Source organism: Drosophila ananassae, chromosome 2R (assembly GCF_017639315.1).
Source record: "Drosophila ananassae strain 14024-0371.13 chromosome 2R, ASM1763931v2, whole genome shotgun sequence".
Taxonomy (NCBI): Eukaryota; Metazoa; Arthropoda; class Insecta; order Diptera; family Drosophilidae; genus Drosophila; species Drosophila ananassae.
The window spans coordinates 26,206,441-26,226,714 of record NC_057928.1 but is presented as its reverse complement, the minus strand read 5'-3'; the positions used below and the strand labels follow the sequence as shown (position 1 = coordinate 26,226,714).

Here is a 20,274-nt window from a genome sequence, read left to right as displayed (position 1 = left end):
CAGTCACTTGCATCTTAGAGATATGGTGTCTGGGTTGGCAGTTCGATTCGGGCCTAAACACTGAGACGCATTTGCCGAACTGCTTTGAACTGCTTTTTGTCGGAACACTAGCTTAATGGCCAAGATTTACATGGGTTTGTTAGTTAACGAGAAGTCGGGGCGGGCTCACTACATTTAATTAATGCAGCACGCTCCGCGGCTAAAATGCATGAGCAGCTTCCCGCTAATCTTCCACTAACTGAAATAACTCACTGACCTTAGTCCAAGGTGGCGGGCTCTTGGAGACTTTCCGCTGGACAATCCGGGGAAGAACCCCAAAAGCCACAATCTTTTTCGGGCGCATAAGGCTCCTCCACGTGCGTTTTCCATTTCCCTTGGGCTTCAATGTGAATTTATGGCGATCGGGACATTTCTCTTTGAACTGTCCGGCGCGCCGTTTCAATTCCCATTTCTAATACATTTCAATTAAAATTAAACACTCACACTGGCGCAAGGAATGTAAACAAATAATTTCCTATTAACGAGTGGGGAGTGGGAGTGGGCTCTGGTGGTGATAGAGAGTCATGCCTGATCAAAATCGTTCCAGATCGAACTCGTTATCGTTATCCAAGTAAGACATAAAACACATAACCAGCCTGAGGCAATTGAGGCGAAGCGACAAAATACGAAAAACGAAAGATAAAATCAATTCAGAGCCGCCACACACATTATTAATTGGCGCGCATTTTGTTTCTCGAGTTACTTAAAAAGTAATAATTGCCAGAGAAATGGACTCACTTACACATTCAGCGCATATTCAATATATCCATCACGCAAGCTTAAGCCCACTAAGTAACACTTCAGCTTTTGTTTACAACGCATTTCATTAAACTCGCTTGGGTACTTCTTATCCGGTCAATTGGTGGCGGCTGAAATGGAGGTGGAAAATACCGGATATGTTCTCGTTATTCTTCCTAAGAACTTCTCAAATTAAATGAAATTTCAGCCTGTCGAATTGTCCTATGCCTCCTGAGGCTATCCAAATCAGGAGCTCCCTTCCATCTAACCACTAATTGGATTTAATAATAGATAGTTCAAATATTCCAATACATATATCGTACCCTCTAAAAATTTTAAGATATTTCCATATAACGACTGCCTTTTTAGGAAGCAATGGAATATTTATAATTTATAGTTCAAATATAAAAAAGTTGCCTATATTTTTGGTCTCTACCGCCATGGTAGTCGGCTCTAGCGTGGAAGACTCTCTCTCGGCTTCCTAGACGGTCGGTATCGGAATATCCGGTGTATCGGACGGATCGGGCCTGCTCTTTCTTCGATTTTTGCTCTTTTCCAATGCTCCAACTCGGCGAAGAGAGATCTGGGGGATCCCGAAGCTGGGTGAGATCTGCGATCTTTGATTTGCCCGCGTTGCCTTCGGTGTCGTATAAAAAGCGTAACGGCCGCTTGCAAAACTCATTCATTCAAAAATTGTCAATACGTTCAAACATCGAGGAGATCCAAGCTCTATAAAGAAATATCAGATAAAATAAATCTTCAAAGAAAAACAGAACTCAAGCTCCCCAAGGAACAAACTTACTATTCTAAGTGACATATTTATTGTGTGCTTGTTAAACCAAAACCCTAAAAACACGTTAATGAAATACAGAAATAACCGCGGAACAATCTTACAAATTCAATTCAGAACATTTCTAGTCGCAAGTTCTTCTCCCAGTTTGACAAAAATTAAGTGTTGACGGATCAAGATATTAAAAGGAGCTTAGTCCTTTCGGATCGGAGATAAGGATTTTAAGGTATGATTGTGAAGTTCCCATAAAGCCATTAACTAAGGCATTAATAAGTAAAAGTCGACTGATCTACTAGTTTGAATTGATAAATTCTCAAATAACAGTTGACACCAAATGAGGATAAATCTTGAATGAAATACGACTGCGGTGCAAAAAAAACTTCAACTTAAAACTTGACTACGATTATAATTTATGGCTTCATGAAACATGTAATAAGTTGTTCAAAACCCTTAAACCTTTCCAAACAAATGCAAATAGGCGAGCATCAGCTGTCTTAGTTCATTGGGCTTCAAAATACTCTTAATTCTGTTTCCCTATAGGGAAATACTTTGATTGATTTGAGGCAATGACCAGAGATCACCCACTTGCCACACATATCTTCCGCCTGAGGGAATGCGCAAACAGTTTGCGCCACAAATCAAGTCAAATGTTTTTTATTATTCTGTTTAAATTAAAAAAAGAGAAGGGGTAGCCGCGACAAGATATCAGCCCAGAGAGGAAAAATAAAAACAAAACTCGCATTCCAATCGGCGTCCAAGATATGGGATCTTGAGATACTAAAGATGCTGTGACACTCGAGGGCTGGGGAAAAAGAAAGTCCTAAAAAGCCCCAAAAATTAAGAATTATGGCGTGTAACTGGTTTCACTTAAGCTTCCCTGTAAAATAAATATTTTTTAATGGTTGTTAACCAAATAGTTTGTGAATAAGTTACAGCTTACTTATTTTTGTCATCGCGAATGGTGTCCAACTTCTGGCCAATACTTATAAGCCACAGCCTCAAAAATGGGAAATACATTTCATTAAATACATCATTAATATTGTTTAAAGAGATCGTAGTTTATGGTTCTCTAGGTGCATCAAGCCTATATTATAAGCCCATGTTGACCAGAGCTCTCTTCGGAGAAACCACTACATACAGCTCTTTGCTTCTGGCCTTGCCATCTGAAAAGTGGGAGGCTGGCGCTCTCCGCATCTTCGCCAGGCAATGGCGAATTTCTGGCCAAAACCGGCGCAATCCAGCTCAGTTCACTGGTCACCGATCTAAACCAGTTGAATTCGCTTAAATCTCGATTGGCGAGCTCACTCTTCGCAATTTCGCTCAAATGGCTCTACTTTGTAGCCATTTCGTTGAATTTGTTGTGTTTGTATCTGTATCTGTAAGATCCACTTTCCATGTGAATGTCCATGCGGACAGGAGCTGCTTTTCTTTAATAGTTTGATTGGCTCTGGAAAAGTGGGCAATAGTGGGAGAAGGCAGGAGGCAGAAGTCGGAAGGCAGCGGAGGAGGCGCCACATCCAGAGCTCTGTTCTCATCAAAAATGATTGTCGAGTGTTTGGGGCCAATTAAGCCGAGTACTGATTGGTATCAGTTACTGGTTGCAAAATGGTTTATGATTTTTATGATTTAACAATTATAGGAAGCAAAATAAATGTGTAATAAATTACTGTGTCTCACAAGTCACAAGGGGGTTTCTTTTTAAACAGTTCTCTGGCTTGTTTGTTTGTATGACGCAGACTTGTGGAATAATTAAATATATTTCATCTTTAATAAATTCAAATTAATGTATAAAATATATTTCTTCCGCAAAATACGCCGTAGAAGCCCCATGCAAATATTTACAAACATCATGCTAAGCCCACGGCCCCCAAACATTATTCAAACATTTGTTTCGGGTCTGAACCAGATTTGAACCGGTTGAAGTTCTCCCACTTGGCCAATCCACTCTTGTAATCTTCCAGAGGCAGAATAACTGCCGCAATTTCATCTCGAAATTCCGTCGCGATGGAGAAAAGTTGTCGCCTCGAGGGCCGCCCAGAAAGAAAACATATTAATCATAAAGCAATTACGCTCAAATGGAATTGTTTGTTTGAGGAAATAATGTATTTGTACTTGAACATGAGCCACTGGCCAATGGCCTCTCCTCCCCCGGATTCTGCCCCCCATCGGATTCTGATCTCTTGGTTAATTAATTAATGGCTTCCAAAGATGACACCCAGGCTGACACCCACGATTTGGGGACTTTGTGGTGCCGCCTCGTTGCAATTTAAAAATTTCTTTTTTGGCGAACCTTGATCTTGCCATGATCTAAGCTGTCATTTCGCGTATCTCATTTCAGTTTGAAGGCACTGGGCCGTGTGGAAAGTCGCCAGAAGAAAGCCTCTCCCACCGAGTTCGGACAAAATCCTCGTAGGAAGCAGTCTAAGAATCCAGGATGTTCGCCACGCTGGATACTATTCTCAAGCTGCTGACCCTGTGCGCCCTGGCACATTCTATTACCGCTCTGGCCCTGCAGCCGTCTCCTTCGGCAGGATCGGCGCCTCTGGATCCCAGTCACAAGTACCTGATTGTGCGAGGGGAATCTCCGGTAGGATCATCGGCCTCGCAGGAGCATTTAGACTTTGACAACGCCGCCACCCTCCTGCTGCAGTCCTTCAGGGCCCAGCAGACCACGGCTCCGGATGGCCTGGAGGAGTGCAGTGCCCCCAGCCACAAGGCGACCTTCTCCGGCTACGATTACGTCATCTTGCTGGGGATGTTGGTCATCTCTCTGGGCATCGGCATCTTCTACGGGTTCTTCCAGAAGGGCGGCAGCTCCTCCAACGAGTTCCTGCTGGGCTCTGAGATGAGCATTTTTCCGGTGACGCTCAGCCTGACCACCAGCTTCATCACGGCCATTGAGCTCCTGGGAAATCCTTCGGAGATGTACTTCCAGGGCACTCAGTTCGTGCTGATTGTTATCCCCATGGTCCTAGTTATTCCTGTGGCTGTGAAGATCTTCTATCCGATATACTTCAAGATGGAACTGACCAGCTGTTACGAGTACCTGGGAATACGATTCGGCAAGGAGATTAGGATCCTGGGAGCAGTGCTTTATGTTATACAGGTTTGTATAATCCACATATATAGTTTGTTAATTGTTGTAATCAGTCTTCTCGTCTCAGATGTGCTTCTATACGGCTGTGGCCGTCCTGGCTCCTGCCATCGCTCTTTCGAAGGCAACAGGCCTGGACACCAAAATAGCCGTTGTCCTGATCTATGTGGTTTGCGTTTTCTACTCCTCCCAAGGCGGAATGAAGGCTGTGGTCATTGCAGACTCCTTCCAGGTGAGATTTTTCCTTGAAATCCTTTATCGAATAATCCAAGCTCTTCCCTCTCTTCTCAGGCTGCTGTCCTGGCTGTATCCTTGGTGTTGATTGTGGGCTTGGGAAGCTTCTACAGCGGCAATCCCATACAGGTGTTCCAGACGGCTGCTGAACATAATCGCTTGGAGTTTTTCAAGTAAGGGGAAAGATTTTGCAGCAACTCTCATGTTTCAAATTTATATTGTCCTTCTCAGCATGGATCCCAGTCCTACAACCCGTCACACAGTGTGGTCGGTGGTCATTGGGGGCTTCTTCTACTGGACATCCCTGTTTTGCACCAACCAGGCTTCTGTTCAGAAGTGCATGTCCTTGAAATCCCTGCGACTGGCCAAGATCGCTCTGGGCTTCGCCATTATTGGGCTGATTGCGGTGTTTCTCTTGAACTTCTACACCGGTCTGATGGTCTTCACCCACTACGCCGACTGCGATCCTCTGACAGCAGGACGCATTTCGGCCACGGATCAGCTCCTTCCCTACTATGTGATTAACACGTACGAGCACATCTCCTCCATCGCCGGAATCTTTGTGGCTGGAATATTTGCCGCTAGCTTGGGGTATGCACTTATTTTAAAATTTAAATCATTGATGGAAGGTGTATGGATTGTGTCCTTTTTTCTCCAGAACTGTGGCTTCCGCACTAAACTCCCTTTCTGCTGTGACCTGCGAGGATCTGTTGGTGAATGGCATGAACATCAAAATCTCCCCCGAGAAGGGAGCCACCTACGCCAAGTGGATGTCCCTGGGCTTTGGCATCGCCTCCTTCGGCTTGGTGTTTATTGTGGAGCACTTGGGTGGAGTCCTGCAGGCAACTCTTACACTGAACGGATTGATTGGCGGCGTCACCTTGGGTCTCTTCGTCCTAGGCATCGCTTGCAAGCAGGCCAACACCAAGGGCGCCTTCTACGGCGGTCTGTTGTCCCTTGTCCTGGTGATTTTCGTCGGTGTGGTGGCCCAGATAGCCAGTGTGGAGCAACCAGCGCTGCCCACCTCTATTGAGCACTGCGATTGCCACGTCAACGTTACAACTATTGCCGAAGACCTGCTCACTGAGCCCATGCTCCTTCAAGAGGAGGGCGGATTCACGTAAGTTATACTAATTTATTTCTATAAATAATTATCATTAATTACCTGGTTCGCTTACAGATCCTGGCCCATTTTCCGCCTCAGCTATATGTGGTATAGCATGATCGGATGCCTGCTCACAGTTTTCCTGGGCTGGCTCATCTCCTTGGTAATCGACTTCATTCAAAGACGCAACGTACTGAAGATCACCGGCAAGGGCATCGACAACCCCGCCATTTCGGAGGAGGTGTTCAAGAGTGATTCCCAGGTCCAGTACACCACCTCCATCAGCGTGTCCACGGTGACCACCTCCGTGATGGATACCAAAGAGCCGACAAGCGACACCGGCCACGTCAACCACGCCATTCGCATCGACGATGAATAGAAACCGACCTTGGGCAAATCGATAGGGCGGGAAGTGGTGCTGGCCAGCCTGGCAGCGCTCCCCACCTTAGAATTCCTTGTGTAACCTGTAACCTCCATGTACAAAGACCAGTCGCAAACCTAACTGTCCTAGCTTAGTCGAAAGAGTGATTTCTAGTTCGTAAGTCCAAAGCCGAGGCTGCTCGGCACTCGACACAGTATTCTGTATACACACACCACTTACTAATGTTACTACGAAATGAATTTAGCCTTAAGCTCTACTTTAAGGCATTATACAAAAATAAAACCCATATATATTCCTGATCTGATTGTGACGACCAATGAACTCCCTCCCTACTCCCAATTTCCGTTTGCAGTGATTTTTCAATGAAGTTTATTTCGTTTGGGAATTTAAATTCGAAAAAATATCATACACATATTAAATACAATAATTTCAATGCCTTAATAGACTTACAATTTAAAACATTCTATTTATATTTACATGGAACAGCCGGCTCACGAATCACGTCACGCTGATCTCCTCGTCACTGTCCGAGTTGGAGTCGTCGTAGTCGTCGTAGTAGAGCTTCATAAACTCTGACCCCGGCTGATGTTGCTGCTGCTGCTGCTGCTGATGCTGTTGCTGTTGCTGGTGGTGGTGGTGGTGCAGTTGCGCAGCTGCTGCTGCGGCGGCCAGCTCCACCTCCCGCATGGCACTGAAGTGGGGCGAATGGTGAAGCTGCTGCTGGAGCTGCTCGAACCGCCGCTGCTTGGCCTCCTGTATGCTGCTCTCCAGCTTGAACTTTAGGTCGGCGGCCACCAGCTGCTTCTGCATCTCCGCGTTGATCTTGGCCTGAAACTCGGCGGATGACGCGGGGGGCGACGAGGCGGCTGTGGAAACCGTGCCAGGACCTGCTCCGGGAGTGGGCGTGGCGGCCGCTGACTGATCGCCCATTTTCAAAGTGGTTAGGAGCGGAGGCGGCGAGCTGATTTGTACTCCGTAGCTCTGGCTGGGGGAGCTCCTGCTGCTGGCGGATTGAGGGGACTTGGGGGTGATGGACGCCGCCGGTGGCTCGTCCTTGGCCACCGTTCCCAAAGGCGGTGGAGTGGCACTGCCATTGGGTGAGAGCAGGCTGGGCGAGATCGGGGTCAGCGGGCGATCACACTTCGCGTCGGACAAGTCGGGGTTGGGGTTGTTTTTGTTCGGCAGCGTCTGGTCGCGTGATCCGCCGCTGGCGAGGAGCTCCCGCTCCTTGGAGTTCCGCCACTTCATGCGCCGGTTTTGAAACCAAATTTTCACCTGCAAGCGAAGGACGAAATGGGGATTATTTGAAAGTAATCAGAGTGAGATGGGTAAATTGAGACTGTCCATCTGCAGACGGAAGTCTGTCCGCCGCAGACATGGACCCACAGGGGCGGACAGCTAGGGACATAGTTCAGCAACTGTTCATGGCCAGCGGAGTTCCCCTCATTTCACTGACCCCCAGCTGGAAGCTGGTACTTTTCCGTCCTAGCCAACCAAACTTTTCTGTGGCAAATTGAATCTCCCATGAGCCCACTTGGCCGGACGTGTGTGGGGGCGTGGCCTTGGGTGGAACAAAAGTTTGAACTGCACTGCCAGCGCCAGACGCCGGGCATATCCATAATAAATGCAAATTAGAGACATTTCCCAAAAGCGGCAACAATTGATTAGGGATGCACAGTGGCTGTGGGTAGTTCAGCTTAAATCCTCAGAGGGTTTTTAAGTTTTAAGTCCTTTTCATTGGGTCCTGTTCAAGGATAAATCTATGCTATCCTAAGAGTTTCGAAAATGTAATATCTTCCACAAATTGCTGGTTATCTTCCACTGTGCAGGACGTCAAACTTGGTCCCGCAAAAATTCTGTAACTCCTCTATCTCACTTACTGTCCTACCCCTCTTCCTTGATCCTTGCTGGTGGCTGCATTTGACAGGAAAGCAGGGCCGAGGCACTTGAAGCAGATTCCAGGACTCGCCTGTCTGGGCAGGACTAGGCAGCATCCTTGGCCCACCTCTCCATGGGCTGTTTTTGAGTTATTGTACGCGGTCCAGGCCCAGGACCTGCCTCGGTTGTCTCTCCCTTGTTGTGTTTGGAGCCTGTACATGCCTATGACACAGCAGGACATTCGCACTTTGTTGCAAAGCCAAACAATTTGCAACAATTTATGGGCGACCCCCACCCCGGTGGTAATTAGATTGTGACTTGATGTGAAATTTAAAGCAAATTGATGTGTGAAATTGGGGGAGGCATCCCACCCCTCCGGGAGTCGGAATCCGCTCTAATCTGCGGCGTTTATAAATAAATAAATAAGTAAACAACGGCCACAAAAAGCTGCTGACATGTTAAACAAGCGATTAACCGCAGAGATTTCTTAGTACTTTCTTCTGGGAGCCACCCCTTGTGGCACGTGCCTTCTTTTTCGGTTTGCTGTTCTGCTTACTTACGGTCATTGAGTTTCCGCGTCTGCCCTTCGGATTTCCACCACCCCATCCTCATTCCCAGACCAATTGAAATAATAAGCTCAGGCGGCGATAAGATTAATGATTATGGGTCCGGCCCAAAGCCAGTCTCTTTTTGGGGGGAAGCAGTCGCAAGTTGGAACCACCGAGCCACCGTCGTCATCGCCGTCGTCTGTTTCTGATGGAAATTAATTATAAAGCCTGCAGTTTAGTGCGCCACGGCGAGGACTCCCTAGGAGCGGATATCTCCGACCAAAGTTCTGGCTCAAACTCTTCCGAAGAAAAAATTAGTAAAGTAGTGCATACTACCTGTTCCAATTAATCTGTTCCGGATCACAATTACTAAGCTGGCTAACGGAAATACCTCAATAAACGACTTGTTTTGGGCTATTATTAAAACATGAACTGCAATCGACAGACATCGGAACGAGTTTAGTTCGGATGTGTTAGTCCGGCTTGTTAACAAATATTGGCCATGTAACGCTGGCTGTGCCTCCTCGGGAGGCAGCAGGGGCCGGAACATATAATTATTGTCTAACACAAAAATATTCATTTTATTTTTCGCTGGCCAAACAATCATTTAATTTATGCAAACATTTGTTTTGGCGGAAAAAGCTAAAATTCAATATTCGTGAATACAAATTAGCAGAGTGGCGTAAATATTTGTGTTTGTTGAAGTAAGTCAGTTATTCCTACAATGACATAGAGGCATTAAAGGTATAATGCAATTATTCCTCGCCCAATGGAGCAGAGAATTTCATTTAATTTGTAATTCTTGCCCTGCAACATCCCCGCCAAATGAAGTCCTTAAGCACTCACAGCTCCTTTTCACAGCTAAACGGTGCCCACTTTGTTAAGGACCCAGTCGTATTACGATCCCTTAACAAAGTCCAGCCCATTCCATTGATAGTAAGCCGAAACGATAAGTAACATATTTTTCTGACACGCTGCCAGCATAACGCGCATGGAATTTGTTTGAAGTTTTTATAAACCACCCAGAAGTCAGTGGGGAGGGCTTGGAAGGCAACAAATTGCTCCGGGCTTTCCTCGGCTTCCCTTATTTTTTTTTTTGCCGAAAATTGACTTTGGCAATGAGCACAAGCTGTTGTTTGTGGGGGAGGAGTCCGGAGCCCGAGTTCTGACAATCTCGTCCGGAGCAACATATGTTAACTAATGAGGCTGGAATACGGGGGTGTGTGCCCGATCCCCGGGCTGGGTGGCCTGTCAACCCATTTCGGGCGCCGGAGTGCCATTCGATATGCTGCGTAATAGCGTATTAAATAGTCTGCTACTATTTGCCAAAGTCATTCCAGCAGCAGTTGGCAGTGCGTTTTGGGTTACCCTGGCCAGAGTCCATTTCTCCATGGTCCAGCTCCTGCGACGGAAGCCCCATCCACCCACTTTTGCGGTTATTGTTTTAGGCGATGCTGGGTGGAGCGGGGAAGTGTTTGCAAAATACTTTGGCTTGTGGCCGGGCGAGCATTTATTTAGCAATTTGTCAAAAATTTATTTTGTAACCAAAGCTGCAAATGATGGTTTTTAATGTTTTTCAATCGTTCTGCTGACGGGGGTTGGCCAATCTTTGCCGGCGAACTGAATTGAAATGTGAGTTATGGGCTTAAGTGTTCTTTGATTCGGAAAAGTTGCAAACTGAAACCTGGCGATGTTATACCCTCCCAAAACTACACATAACAAATGGGGTTGTAATATGATAAACACTTAAAAAATAATGAAAAGTTTGGCAGAAAAACTGGATGAAACTATTTAAAAACACTTAAAACCACATCTCACTAGCAGGGCCTTTTTAAATCCTCTCATAAAATGGCATAACAAGACCCATAAAAACTAAATCAATCAGCACAATGGCCACGCTCCCTCAAAGGACTTCAGTTTGCAGATTATCTATCATTCAGTTGGATTTAAAGCCAGGACGAAAAAGAAATCGAAATGGCAGCCAAAATAAAATCAAAAGTGGAACCCCGGCTCAGTCCTTCATCGGAAGTACAAAGGCGAGGCAGACGGAATGCAAAATAAAAATATTTATAACGTGAAAATGCCAAGAGTACTGGGAAGAGCAGACACTCGATGGGTGGAGGGCTGGGCTGCCACAGTTCCGCAGTTGATTGCCGGGCGTTGGCGGGAATTTCCTTTATTCGTGCGGCGCGATTTTATTTTTTGTCGACTCCCCCATTTTTCGACAAATCAAAAACAGACGAATTTGTTTTGGACATGACACTTAAAAAGTTGCTGGGCGAAAGCGAGAGGGAGACTCGGCCAGACACGTGTGTTGTGTGTGCGGGAGTTTATGTGTGTGTGCGGGTAGGTTTATCCTGCGTATCCTGACGTTCAATCCGAGGCCCCTGCGCTGTTCCTTGAGCTTTGTGTATTGATTTAAAAATGCAAATCACATTTGGCCTCAAGATGTTTTCATTTCCGCTCTTTTTGGGAATCTGGTTTGTGAACTTGGCAGTCGCCCGCGGAGGTCCTTCTCCACCCCTTCGATTTTCCCAGCCTCGAGTGTCATTAATGGCAATTAAATTTATAGCGAGCGGATTATGAGGCTGGTAGCTGTCAGGAACAGTCGACTTATCAGAAGGGGCGCGACTGATGGGAGAATTTTATTTCTGTGCTGGCTAAAGGATTCATGGGAGTTGCATCCAATACCACCATCGACCAGTCATGAGGATCCATTAGTCTCTCATTGCCCAATAACTCTGCAGACGTGACTTGCATAGAAGAGCGCCCCACATCCCCCAAAATTCGGCTATAAATCGCAGCGGCTGCAATAAACGCACGCGGTTTTGAGGCCCGGCGACTTTTCGAGTGCGTTTGTAAAAATCGCAATAAACGTTGCAATGAACAACACTCGAAATGATGAATCACCTGAGCGGCGTCATCAATGCAACGTTGGCCGACCGCAAGGCACGCGTCGCCGGACAATGGCCGAAAGCCCGGGCCACCCCCTCCCAGTCACCTCGGCTGCACTGGCCACTGCACTGGGCCAATATTTATGGGCCGCTCTGGGGAAGTGGGCTGCTGCAAAATGAACAACAAACGGCCGCAAAAAGTGCAGCCACGCCGAGGACGGGAGGCTCTTAAATCATATTGCATACAACTAGGCTCACTGCATCGCCACCACCCCCGCACACCCTCAATCGAGCTCCCAGTCACACACACTCAACCTGTGTCACTCGAGTGTGAATAACCGCACTTGTTCATCGCCCTCTCCACATCGCAATATATTCCGCAGCCCACATTCCCAATCCTTCATCCCCGCCCAGGAGCTCTCGTTAATGGAGCTCTCGGTCCGGTGTCGCCATCGCCGCCGGCTGGCCAACACTTTGTCCTGAGTCCTCTGTTCTCTGTCCTGCGTCCTTTGTCCTGTTCGGACCCTGGCATAGTCACCGCAAGCTGGGCACCCGCTGCGATTTGATTGCGAATTTTTCTGACATTTTTTCACATTTTTTCCTTGGTCGCAGGACTCACTTGCCTTGGCTTTTGTTTTTGTCGCCGTCGACATTTTCACAATTTTCAAACTGCATTTGATGGATGCTTCAAAGCTTTCCCTCGAAGGATTTGTGTCTGAAGTGAAGGCAATAATCATAAAATAATAGTTGGCTTTCTATATAAAGTGTACTCTAGAGTACGATGAATGCTTCTTGGCGGAATAACAAAAGGAAACACATTTTGTACAGTTTTTCAACTCAACATTTCGCAACTGCCACAGGACGATCAGGACATTATTGGATCATTAGAGTGTAAGTGATCGATCGAGAGACTGGGTCAGAAAAAGGGCGTGACATGAGCAATGAGTTGATGAATTCATGTCTTGCCCGGCAACTGGACACGCTTATTGTGCGATTATGAAATTTTTATGAATCATATGCGGCTGAGAAACTCCGAACAGGACAAAAAAAGAGCTGCACTAATTTGGCGTGACATTGTAAGTCGTCAGCACCCATCATCATCATCATTTGGCGGTGGCAGCCGGCAGGGTTGGCTCCGCCGTCGGGCCTCAGGAGCCGGGTGGCAACAACTGCGGAGCCGTGATTGAGTTGTGATCGATTACATTTTGACAAGACCGAATTGGCCACGCAAATTTCGCAGCCTTGGGTGAGAAAGGCAGAACTGCCCTGCCGTTGTTTTCTTTTTTTCAGAGTTTTACAAAAATTAATTTAATTATTGCATGACTCAGGGACTGCCGCCCGACTGATGCTCAACTTTCGCAATCAATGGAAGCCGGCATGAATTTCTTATAGCTCGTTATAATTTCATTATTCCTCCACGGCAGCTCAGCTCGTCGCCTCGACCTCTGGGTCGGTTTATGTACATATTTATCGGATATATAGCCCAGAACTCGTCCGGAGGAGGATATGTATAGGCAGCCCAAGACGAAGCGACTGCGCATTTCAAGGAGAGCCTGCCTCCGCATCGTCCATTCCAGGCGCCATCCCCTTCGCCATTTTCCGTGCGCAGCCATTGCCGGAGAGCTTTCAGGGCGGAGTTTTGTTCCCCCATTGTTGGCTTTGGCTTCGCCGAGTACCTTCTGCTACCCGTCGCCTTTGTTGTCTGCTTATTAAAGCTGATGCGAAAAGTTTCCCGAAAAAATAATTTTCGGAAGCGGTGAAATATATGCGTGTTTTAATATTGGCATAATTTCGGGCTGATTAAGCTTACAAGCTATATATAGATTTTATAAACTTTGTGCTTTGTGGGGTCATTACGGAGCTGTGAAATTAGTTTATAATTGGCTAATTATAATGGCCACCTTTTGAAATAAGCGATATTGTGGACATTAAGGATACAAGTACCCTTTGCGGTAAAAGACGAAAGGTCGGGCCTCATGGAATGCTGAATTTTATTATTTGCATGTAAAATGCATATTACCTTGTGATGAGATATGCACTTAAAAAGTTCTAACATGATAGCATAGCTGGGGAGTGGGAGTGCATATGTGGGAGCTACACAGTTGAAGAGCGTTCGATTAGCGTCGGAAGGTCCCCGGTTCAAGTCAGGGTATTACCTGTCTCTTAATTTGTTTTTGGTCTGTATATACTTGATTAAAATATTTTCTTAAGGTTCATAAATAAAAAAATGATACTCAAGGGGGCACCCGGATTTGAACCGGGGACCTCTCGATCTGTAGTCGAATGCTCTACACCTGAGCTATACCCCCAGTTGAATATTCTCACACAAGCTCCATATTTCTTTGTAATGTTAAACGAATTCGATAAAAAAGGCTCACCTGAGAATCCTTCAGGCCCAATCGCTCGGCCAGCTTTTTCCGATCCGGCTTGCTGATGTACTTCTGCTGCTGGAACCTCTTCTCCAGCCCCTTCCGCTGCGAGTCTGCGAATGGGAAGCCACAATTAATTAATCAACTCTGGAGTGGGAAGGAGCTCCCTTGCCACGCACCTGAGAAGACGGCACGCCGCATCATGCCACGTCGGGGCTTGCCACGCGTCGAGTGAGCCCAGGGGAATCCTTGGCCAGGGGGCAGTGGGAACACTTGGGCGCCAACTGCAATGGGTGCAAGGTGGGGTTGCAGAAAGGAAATGCATTAGACCGAAACACTTGTTAATGGGCGCCACAGGGAGCGGGCTTCTGGATTTGGGTGGGGACGTGTCATATTCGGAAAGCAATTAAAGCCAATCCACTTAAAAAACAAACCTGCTCTTTTGTTTACAAAAAGTTTTATAAGCCCTTGTATTCCACAATCGAAAACCGGTTAGAAATTCTTTTTGAAATTGAGTTCACTTTATTTAAAGTGATAATTTTTAAAAATTATTTTTTCGAGTACTTTTAGAAAGGACAAGACCCCAGCTGCAATGTCCTGGCAGACTCTTACCACTCATGTAGGGATTCCGGCAGTGCGCCAGCAGCGAGTGTAGGTGCGGGTGGTTGAGAGTGTGCGGCAGGAAGGGCGTGGGGCGACTGGGCATCGGCTTGGCAATCACCGGAGGCGGAGGCGGTGGCGGCGGAGTGGGCGTGGGATGACCGGGCCCTAACGGGCCTCCCGGCAGCTGCTGCTGGTGCTGGTGCTGCTTGTCTTGCGTTAATCTTCGATTGGCGTTGTCCTCGTCCGCACTGCCCATCTCGTGCGGTCGACCGTCCTGGCCAGGATTCCCGGGATTGCCATTGGCGCTGTGATTGTTGTCGCTATCACTAATTGTGCTGCCAGGTGACGACGACGAGGATGCGGTTTGTGGTTGACAACTATTGCCGGGATGCTGCTGCTGATGCTGTTGCTGTTGTTGGTGGTGTTGCTGCTGATGCTGATGCGGCGGCAGTTGATGCGTTAGAAATGCGGGATGTGGGAAGTGGGCATGGCCCGGCCCGGGATGATGGTGATGCGGATGATGGTGCGGATGAGGATGTCCTGCCACTGCCACTGGCAACTGTTGGTGTTGCTGGTGTGGATGCTGCTGCTGCTGATGGTGTTGCTGATACTGATGCGAGTGCTGTTGCATAAAGTTTTGTTGTAGATAAGGCCATATATGCTGCGGTTGTATGAATTCTGTAAAAGCCAAGAGCGGGAAGCCGTTAGTGGTGATTGGCGACAATGGCAGACAATTAATCAATGTCATGGAAAGGATGTGTGATTTAAAATGCTATTGAGCTGCTACGAATGAGGTACATAGAATAGAAACGGCATCAAAAATTAACTACCTAAACTAACTTGATTATCCGTATCACTCCGATAACTAAAGGTTCTTTAAACAGCCTTTAAGCAGTAAGGACGTTAATCCTTGAGGAGTGTCATTTGCCATCTTGGCAAGTTCCAGACAGGACGCATCATCACCCTTAAGAACCCCCAAGGAACACACTGACAATGAAATCGGAAATCTGCTTTGAAGTGTCAGTGTGAAGTTGGCTTAATTAAACCCGGCTAACACGACTCTGCGCCAAAACACCCGCCCACACCCCACACACACGCACTGAGATACAAGCTCGCACCTTGAGAGCAAAGTTTGGCGCCTTTGATTCGGGTTCAGAGCAGGACCCGGGGGTGGATCTGGTGCTGGGGCTGAATCTCATTTTCTAATTAAACACCCCCAAAACCAGCAGCCGCCGCCATGAATGGCCCCCTCTCCCACGCACATTGTGACAGGCTGGCAGACGCTGCAGGATATGCTTTTGCAGGATATGATTTTAATTCGATTAGAGAACTGAAACAATTAACGTATTAACGCCTCTTTAGTTTTGGCAGTCTGTGCGGTGTGTGCGTTCAATTTGATGCTTTCGCCTCTTGCGGCTACCAACTTTTTGCCTGGCGACCCCCGAAAATTTCCATCTCCCATCGTCCCGCATCCATGGAGCCTCCGTGGATGGAATTTTCCACATGTACGCAGTATATGGTGCGGTGTGGCGTGGAGCATGTGTGCCTAATGAGCGCACAAATTAAGTTATAATTGTTTGCTTTGTTTGTTTTGTTTGGCGGCGGTTTGCCGACTGCTCTGGCTGAAAGTTTTTGGCCCTATTGGTTTATGGCCCGGCAAAAAAGTTAATTTGTGGCCTTCTTATGTGCAAATCGAAGTCCTAGACGAGGCCAAAATGGTTATAAGTGGATCATTGATTGGCAGAGGATGGTAATTAGTGGATAGGCAGTTGCAGATTAAAAGGAAGGAAAGAACCCATTTAACAAAATAGTTTTCGGGTGCGAAAGAAATTCACTTTTTTAATCAAATATATTGCCTTTTTGTCGCCCATTTGGCACGCGTGTGCGATAAAAATGGCATGATTTAACCCCAAATAGATACCAAATAAAATCGCATAAAAAACGGACATAAAATAGAGTAAATCACAGGACCTGCCCCTCATTATTATGGACAATTGAAATCCCACAAAGCATTTAACTTCGTGCTGCAGAGAGGATAAAAAAGGACAAATCCAAAGCAGTTACATTGACTGATGGCCAATTGGTTCCGCCTATTTTTTCGGTCCCACACCAGAGATACAATTCATATATTTTTATGTGCCCATCCCCTGCAGGACTACTAGCACGCGGATGCTCCGGAACTGGTTATGCGGCTTTGTTTCCTAGGGCTCGGGCTCAATAATTTAAACATGATTAGGTCTGGTTGTGTTTTCACAGCCTGCCAGCTCAGCGGAGCAACGCCCCGAGGGCTTATGGTGTCCTAGCCCAGCACAAAGGACTCGCGGCGCAAAAAACTAAGGCGACTGCGAAGGACCTTCCCTCTCGGGAGGACTGCGCAACTTTTATTCGGCCACATTGTTATTCTTTGGGCTTTCCATATTGCAATTGTATTTTGTTTATGTTTGGCATTAGCCATGGCAAATTAATTGCCAAGCCCTTTAATGGCATCCTTGGAGAGGAACCTAATCAGAACCCTTTTAAGACCTCAATATGGGAGGAGTATGAGAGGGTTAACATTAGTTCTAAAAACAAATCCTCTGCTCTGCTCTGCCTATATCAAATATCTATTTACCGTTCCTGACTCGGACTCCTTCCCGGGTGTCGCCCAGGATGGCGCTGACACTGAACTTCAGGATGGGCTTGCTGTTGTTATCCTTCAGGATGGTAGTGCCCGCTGCCGGGCTGTTCGAGTCCTTGGGCTCCACCTTGGGCAATTTGATTGCCGCTGGCTCGTCCACGTCGGCCAGATCCTCCTCCAGGTCATCCTCCTCCATGTCAAGGTGCGGCTCCTCTTCGACACTGCCCATATCGGCCACGATCTCGTCCGCGGAGGAGTCGTCGTCCTCGTCCACCTCGTCGATGCTGTCCACACTCTCCGCTCGGATATCACGGCACTTATCACACTTGTAACCGCGCAACTTGGAGCAACTGCACCCGCCGCAGCTCCGTCCGACAGGACTCCGGTCCTCCGCGGACGAGGACTCCTTTGGATGAGGATCCGCAGAGTCCCCGGATGCCTGGCGACGCGACGAGGACAGGAGCATCTCGCTCAGGCTGGACTTCAGCTGGCTCTCCGTGAAGGTCTGCTGGGCGTGCAGGAGACTGTCCACGAGGAAGGCCGTAGACATTACGAAACGGTCGGCGCGCTCACTAAGTTGTCCGTATTTTGCGTCTTTTCCGTGGATTATCCCGCAATTGGTCGCGTTCGCGTCGAATGCTCAAATCGAACTGAACGTGGTCCTGGCAGGCGCAGCAGCAGGATCCTGCGACAGCATCCGCACAGGAAGCCTTTCAGGGGTTGCTCGGCGGTGGTTGGTCCGATTCTCCTGCCCAGTGGCTGCCGTTTGTGTGGCACGTGATTGCCAGGACGAGCCCTTATGTACTCGGCCCTCTCTCTCTCGCTCTCCCGCCTCCGGGCCACCCTCTCCCGCTGTCTCTCTCCCTCCCAGCGAGTGTATCCTGCTTAGCCTTTGCCTGCTTGTTATTGTAGTGCGCTTTTTATTTGATTTTATTTGTGTGAAAACAATAAAAATTTAATTTTCTTGTTTTGGCTGGCTTTGCCACTCGCTGCCTTGAACTGAGGCGCGCATCAAAAGTCTCCATCGGCCTGTGCCCTTATTAGACTGCGGCACAGTGGGTCGACACACTAAGGATATTCTAAAAAAATCTTACTTGATGAAATTTTAAATATTCTAGGTGCTAGGAACTCCCTTACTTTAAGCTCAATTTATTGTTTCAGAGGCTTATATATTTTTCCAGATGATATTAAAAACATCACACTTTTCAGGACATATTATTCGGGTCTTGGAAAGTAGATCGATCGCCATCCCAGAATCCTGCCGCCTCCTCCTTCTTTCAATTTGTTCGCGCAATTTGTTGCAGGCATCAGCGGCCATCGAAAAAATAAGGAATCTGCGGCAAGGACCAAGGAGTCAGTAGATTAACTTTTATTATGACCGCAAATTAGTTGTCCTCGTCGCCGTTGATGACGACAATCGAGTTTATCGACAATGATGACTTATTTACTTTGGGTCGGAAGGCTGCCGGAGTAGATGCCAACAGTGCTGAGCAGCGGTTATGTAAGCTTAGCAGCTAGATAAGGACTCCGGGTGGCGGGATGTTCGAGTGTCCTTCTGCCAGGCGAGAGAGCGAAAGAGAGAGCTGCTACCCTTATTGTGCAAAAGAGCAAGTGGTGCGGGCTCCCTCCCTGCCGGAGAGGCGTGGCCTGGCGTTCGAATTGGAATCCCATCAGAACACAAAGAGGAGGAGAAGAGCTCTCGACAATGGGAGCAAGTATAAGGATAACAAAAGCCAGCACTGCTCTTGCTCTGGCTCTGCCTGATTGTTTTGCGCTGCCATTTGTGGCTTTTTGCTTTCATATGGAGCACGCCTCAAAGGATTACCCCCATATCCTTGTATCCTCGTGTCCTGGCTGCCTTTCTGCTTTCTTCCGCTGGCAGCGAGTACATAAAACATGCTCATATAAGCGTATAAATATGTGATAATAATGATTAAAAGTTCTCATCATGCCATCATCATTTATGCAAAGGATTTCTGTCCTCGCTGGGTGTGTGTGTGTCTGGGGAGAGTCCTTACATTTTTATTTGGCACCGACACACACTGGGTATTTTCCATTTCTGCAACTCGCTGCTTTCCTTTGTTGCCCGGGAGAATGGCTCCACCCGTCCTCCGTCCCGCTTTGTCACTATCTTCAGCCATAATATGAGGACAATTATTTGATAAGTGGGTTGAATTGCACCAGCTTTTCCTCTAATTTTCCCTCTGAGCTTCCAGCTCCGGCTTGGCTTCCATCTGGCATTGTCATGGCTCCGCTCTTTGACAAATGAAAGGGGTCACCGAAGCAGGCTTTTGTTATATATAGTATATATATTTGGGGGTCCCCTCTTTCTGCCCCCGGTCTCCGGTGGGAAGGAGGTGTTGAAGACAAACTTTTAATTGTTTTTCAGAGTGTTGCCGGGCTGAGTTTATTTTCATTTTTATTTTTTTAAATTGTGTGCTCAATCGGAAATATGTAAATGATGTTATGGGTCTGCATCGAGGATTATTGTGCTGTTAACGTTTGGCTTTTTGGCCGGGCTTTGTGGGTATTGTTGGGTTCTAGACGCTATAGATATGGACTTCTGGCTCTGGGATTGATAGGCTTTGTCGAGGGGATGGATGCTCAGTTCCAAGGGTGCTGGAAAGATCAAAGTAATTGTGATCTTAGATTGGGCAATCGGAGATCGCAGAGCATCCCATTGAATTAAACTTCAGAAACAGGTCCTGGCTCATTTGTAACTACTTTCCTTTCTCATTCGTCAGGATACGTATCCTGTTAATACCATCGCATCGTTGCAATTTACTTTCTGTGAATACTCCACTGACAGGTAAATTCTTTTGGCCAAATTCAAAGTCTTTCCTTCATCGCTGCCACATGGCATGCCACTCCAGCTCGATAAACAACTTCATGGCTCGGGCTGGGGAGCCCTGCAGCCGGGAAAGGACTCGAATGGAATCGAATGCCGATGACAGCCGCATCATTATATGGATATCATTATCGT

General features: G+C 47.2%; 2 protein-coding genes and 1 non-coding gene across 3 annotated transcripts; 1 reads left to right on the top strand and 2 right to left on the bottom strand.

Moving 5' to 3' along the window:
* The first annotated feature begins 1,449 nt into the window (after positions 1-1,449).
* On the top strand, positions 1,450-6,681 carry LOC6507574 (sodium-coupled monocarboxylate transporter 1). The gene is made up of 7 exons (XM_001955899.4): positions 1,450-1,793; positions 3,906-4,673; positions 4,732-4,893; positions 4,953-5,068; positions 5,127-5,486; positions 5,554-6,015; positions 6,076-6,681. Exons 2-7 carry the CDS (start codon positions 4,002-4,004, stop codon positions 6,377-6,379), a joined length of 2,076 nt encoding a protein of 691 aa, XP_001955935.1. The 5' UTR covers positions 1,450-1,793; positions 3,906-4,001; the 3' UTR covers positions 6,380-6,681.
* Positions 6,682-6,806: 125 nt separating this feature from the next.
* LOC6502817 (bromodomain-containing protein 4B) lies at positions 6,807-17,946 on the bottom strand. Its single transcript, XM_001955900.4, has 5 exons — positions 17,286-17,946; positions 14,684-15,352; positions 14,251-14,355; positions 14,081-14,184; positions 6,807-7,657 (listed from the first exon to the last, which is right to left on the bottom strand). Exons 1-5 carry the CDS (start codon positions 17,839-17,841, stop codon positions 6,881-6,883), a joined length of 2,211 nt encoding a protein of 736 aa, XP_001955936.2. The 5' UTR covers positions 17,842-17,946; the 3' UTR covers positions 6,807-6,880.
* On the bottom strand, positions 13,940-14,011 carry Trnac-aca. Its single transcript has one exon. It is a non-coding gene; the product is annotated as a tRNA-Cys (tRNA).
* Positions 17,947-20,274: the final 2,328 nt, after the last annotated feature.

Excerpts from the sequence above, each read along its gene's own strand:
- LOC6507574 (XM_001955899.4), top strand. The coding sequence starts at position 4,002 with ATGTTCGCCACGCTGGATACTATTCTCAAGCTGCTGACCCTGTGCGCC. Across the intron at positions 4,674-4,731 it reads CAGTGCTTTATGTTATACAG|ATGTGCTTCTATACGGCTGT; the intron begins GTTTGTATAATC and ends TTCTCGTCTCAG. Across the intron at positions 5,487-5,553 it reads ATATTTGCCGCTAGCTTGGG|AACTGTGGCTTCCGCACTAA; the intron begins GTATGCACTTAT and ends TTTTTTCTCCAG.
- LOC6502817 (XM_001955900.4), bottom strand. The coding sequence starts at position 17,841 with ATGTCTACGGCCTTCCTCGTGGACAGTCTCCTGCACGCCCAGCAGACC. Across the intron at positions 15,353-17,285 it reads AGGAGTCCGAGTCAGGAACG|AATTCATACAACCGCAGCAT; the intron begins GTAAATAGATAT and ends TGGCTTTTACAG. Across the intron at positions 14,356-14,683 it reads CCGGAATCCCTACATGAGTG|TTGGCGCCCAAGTGTTCCCA; the intron begins GTAAGAGTCTGC and ends CACCCATTGCAG.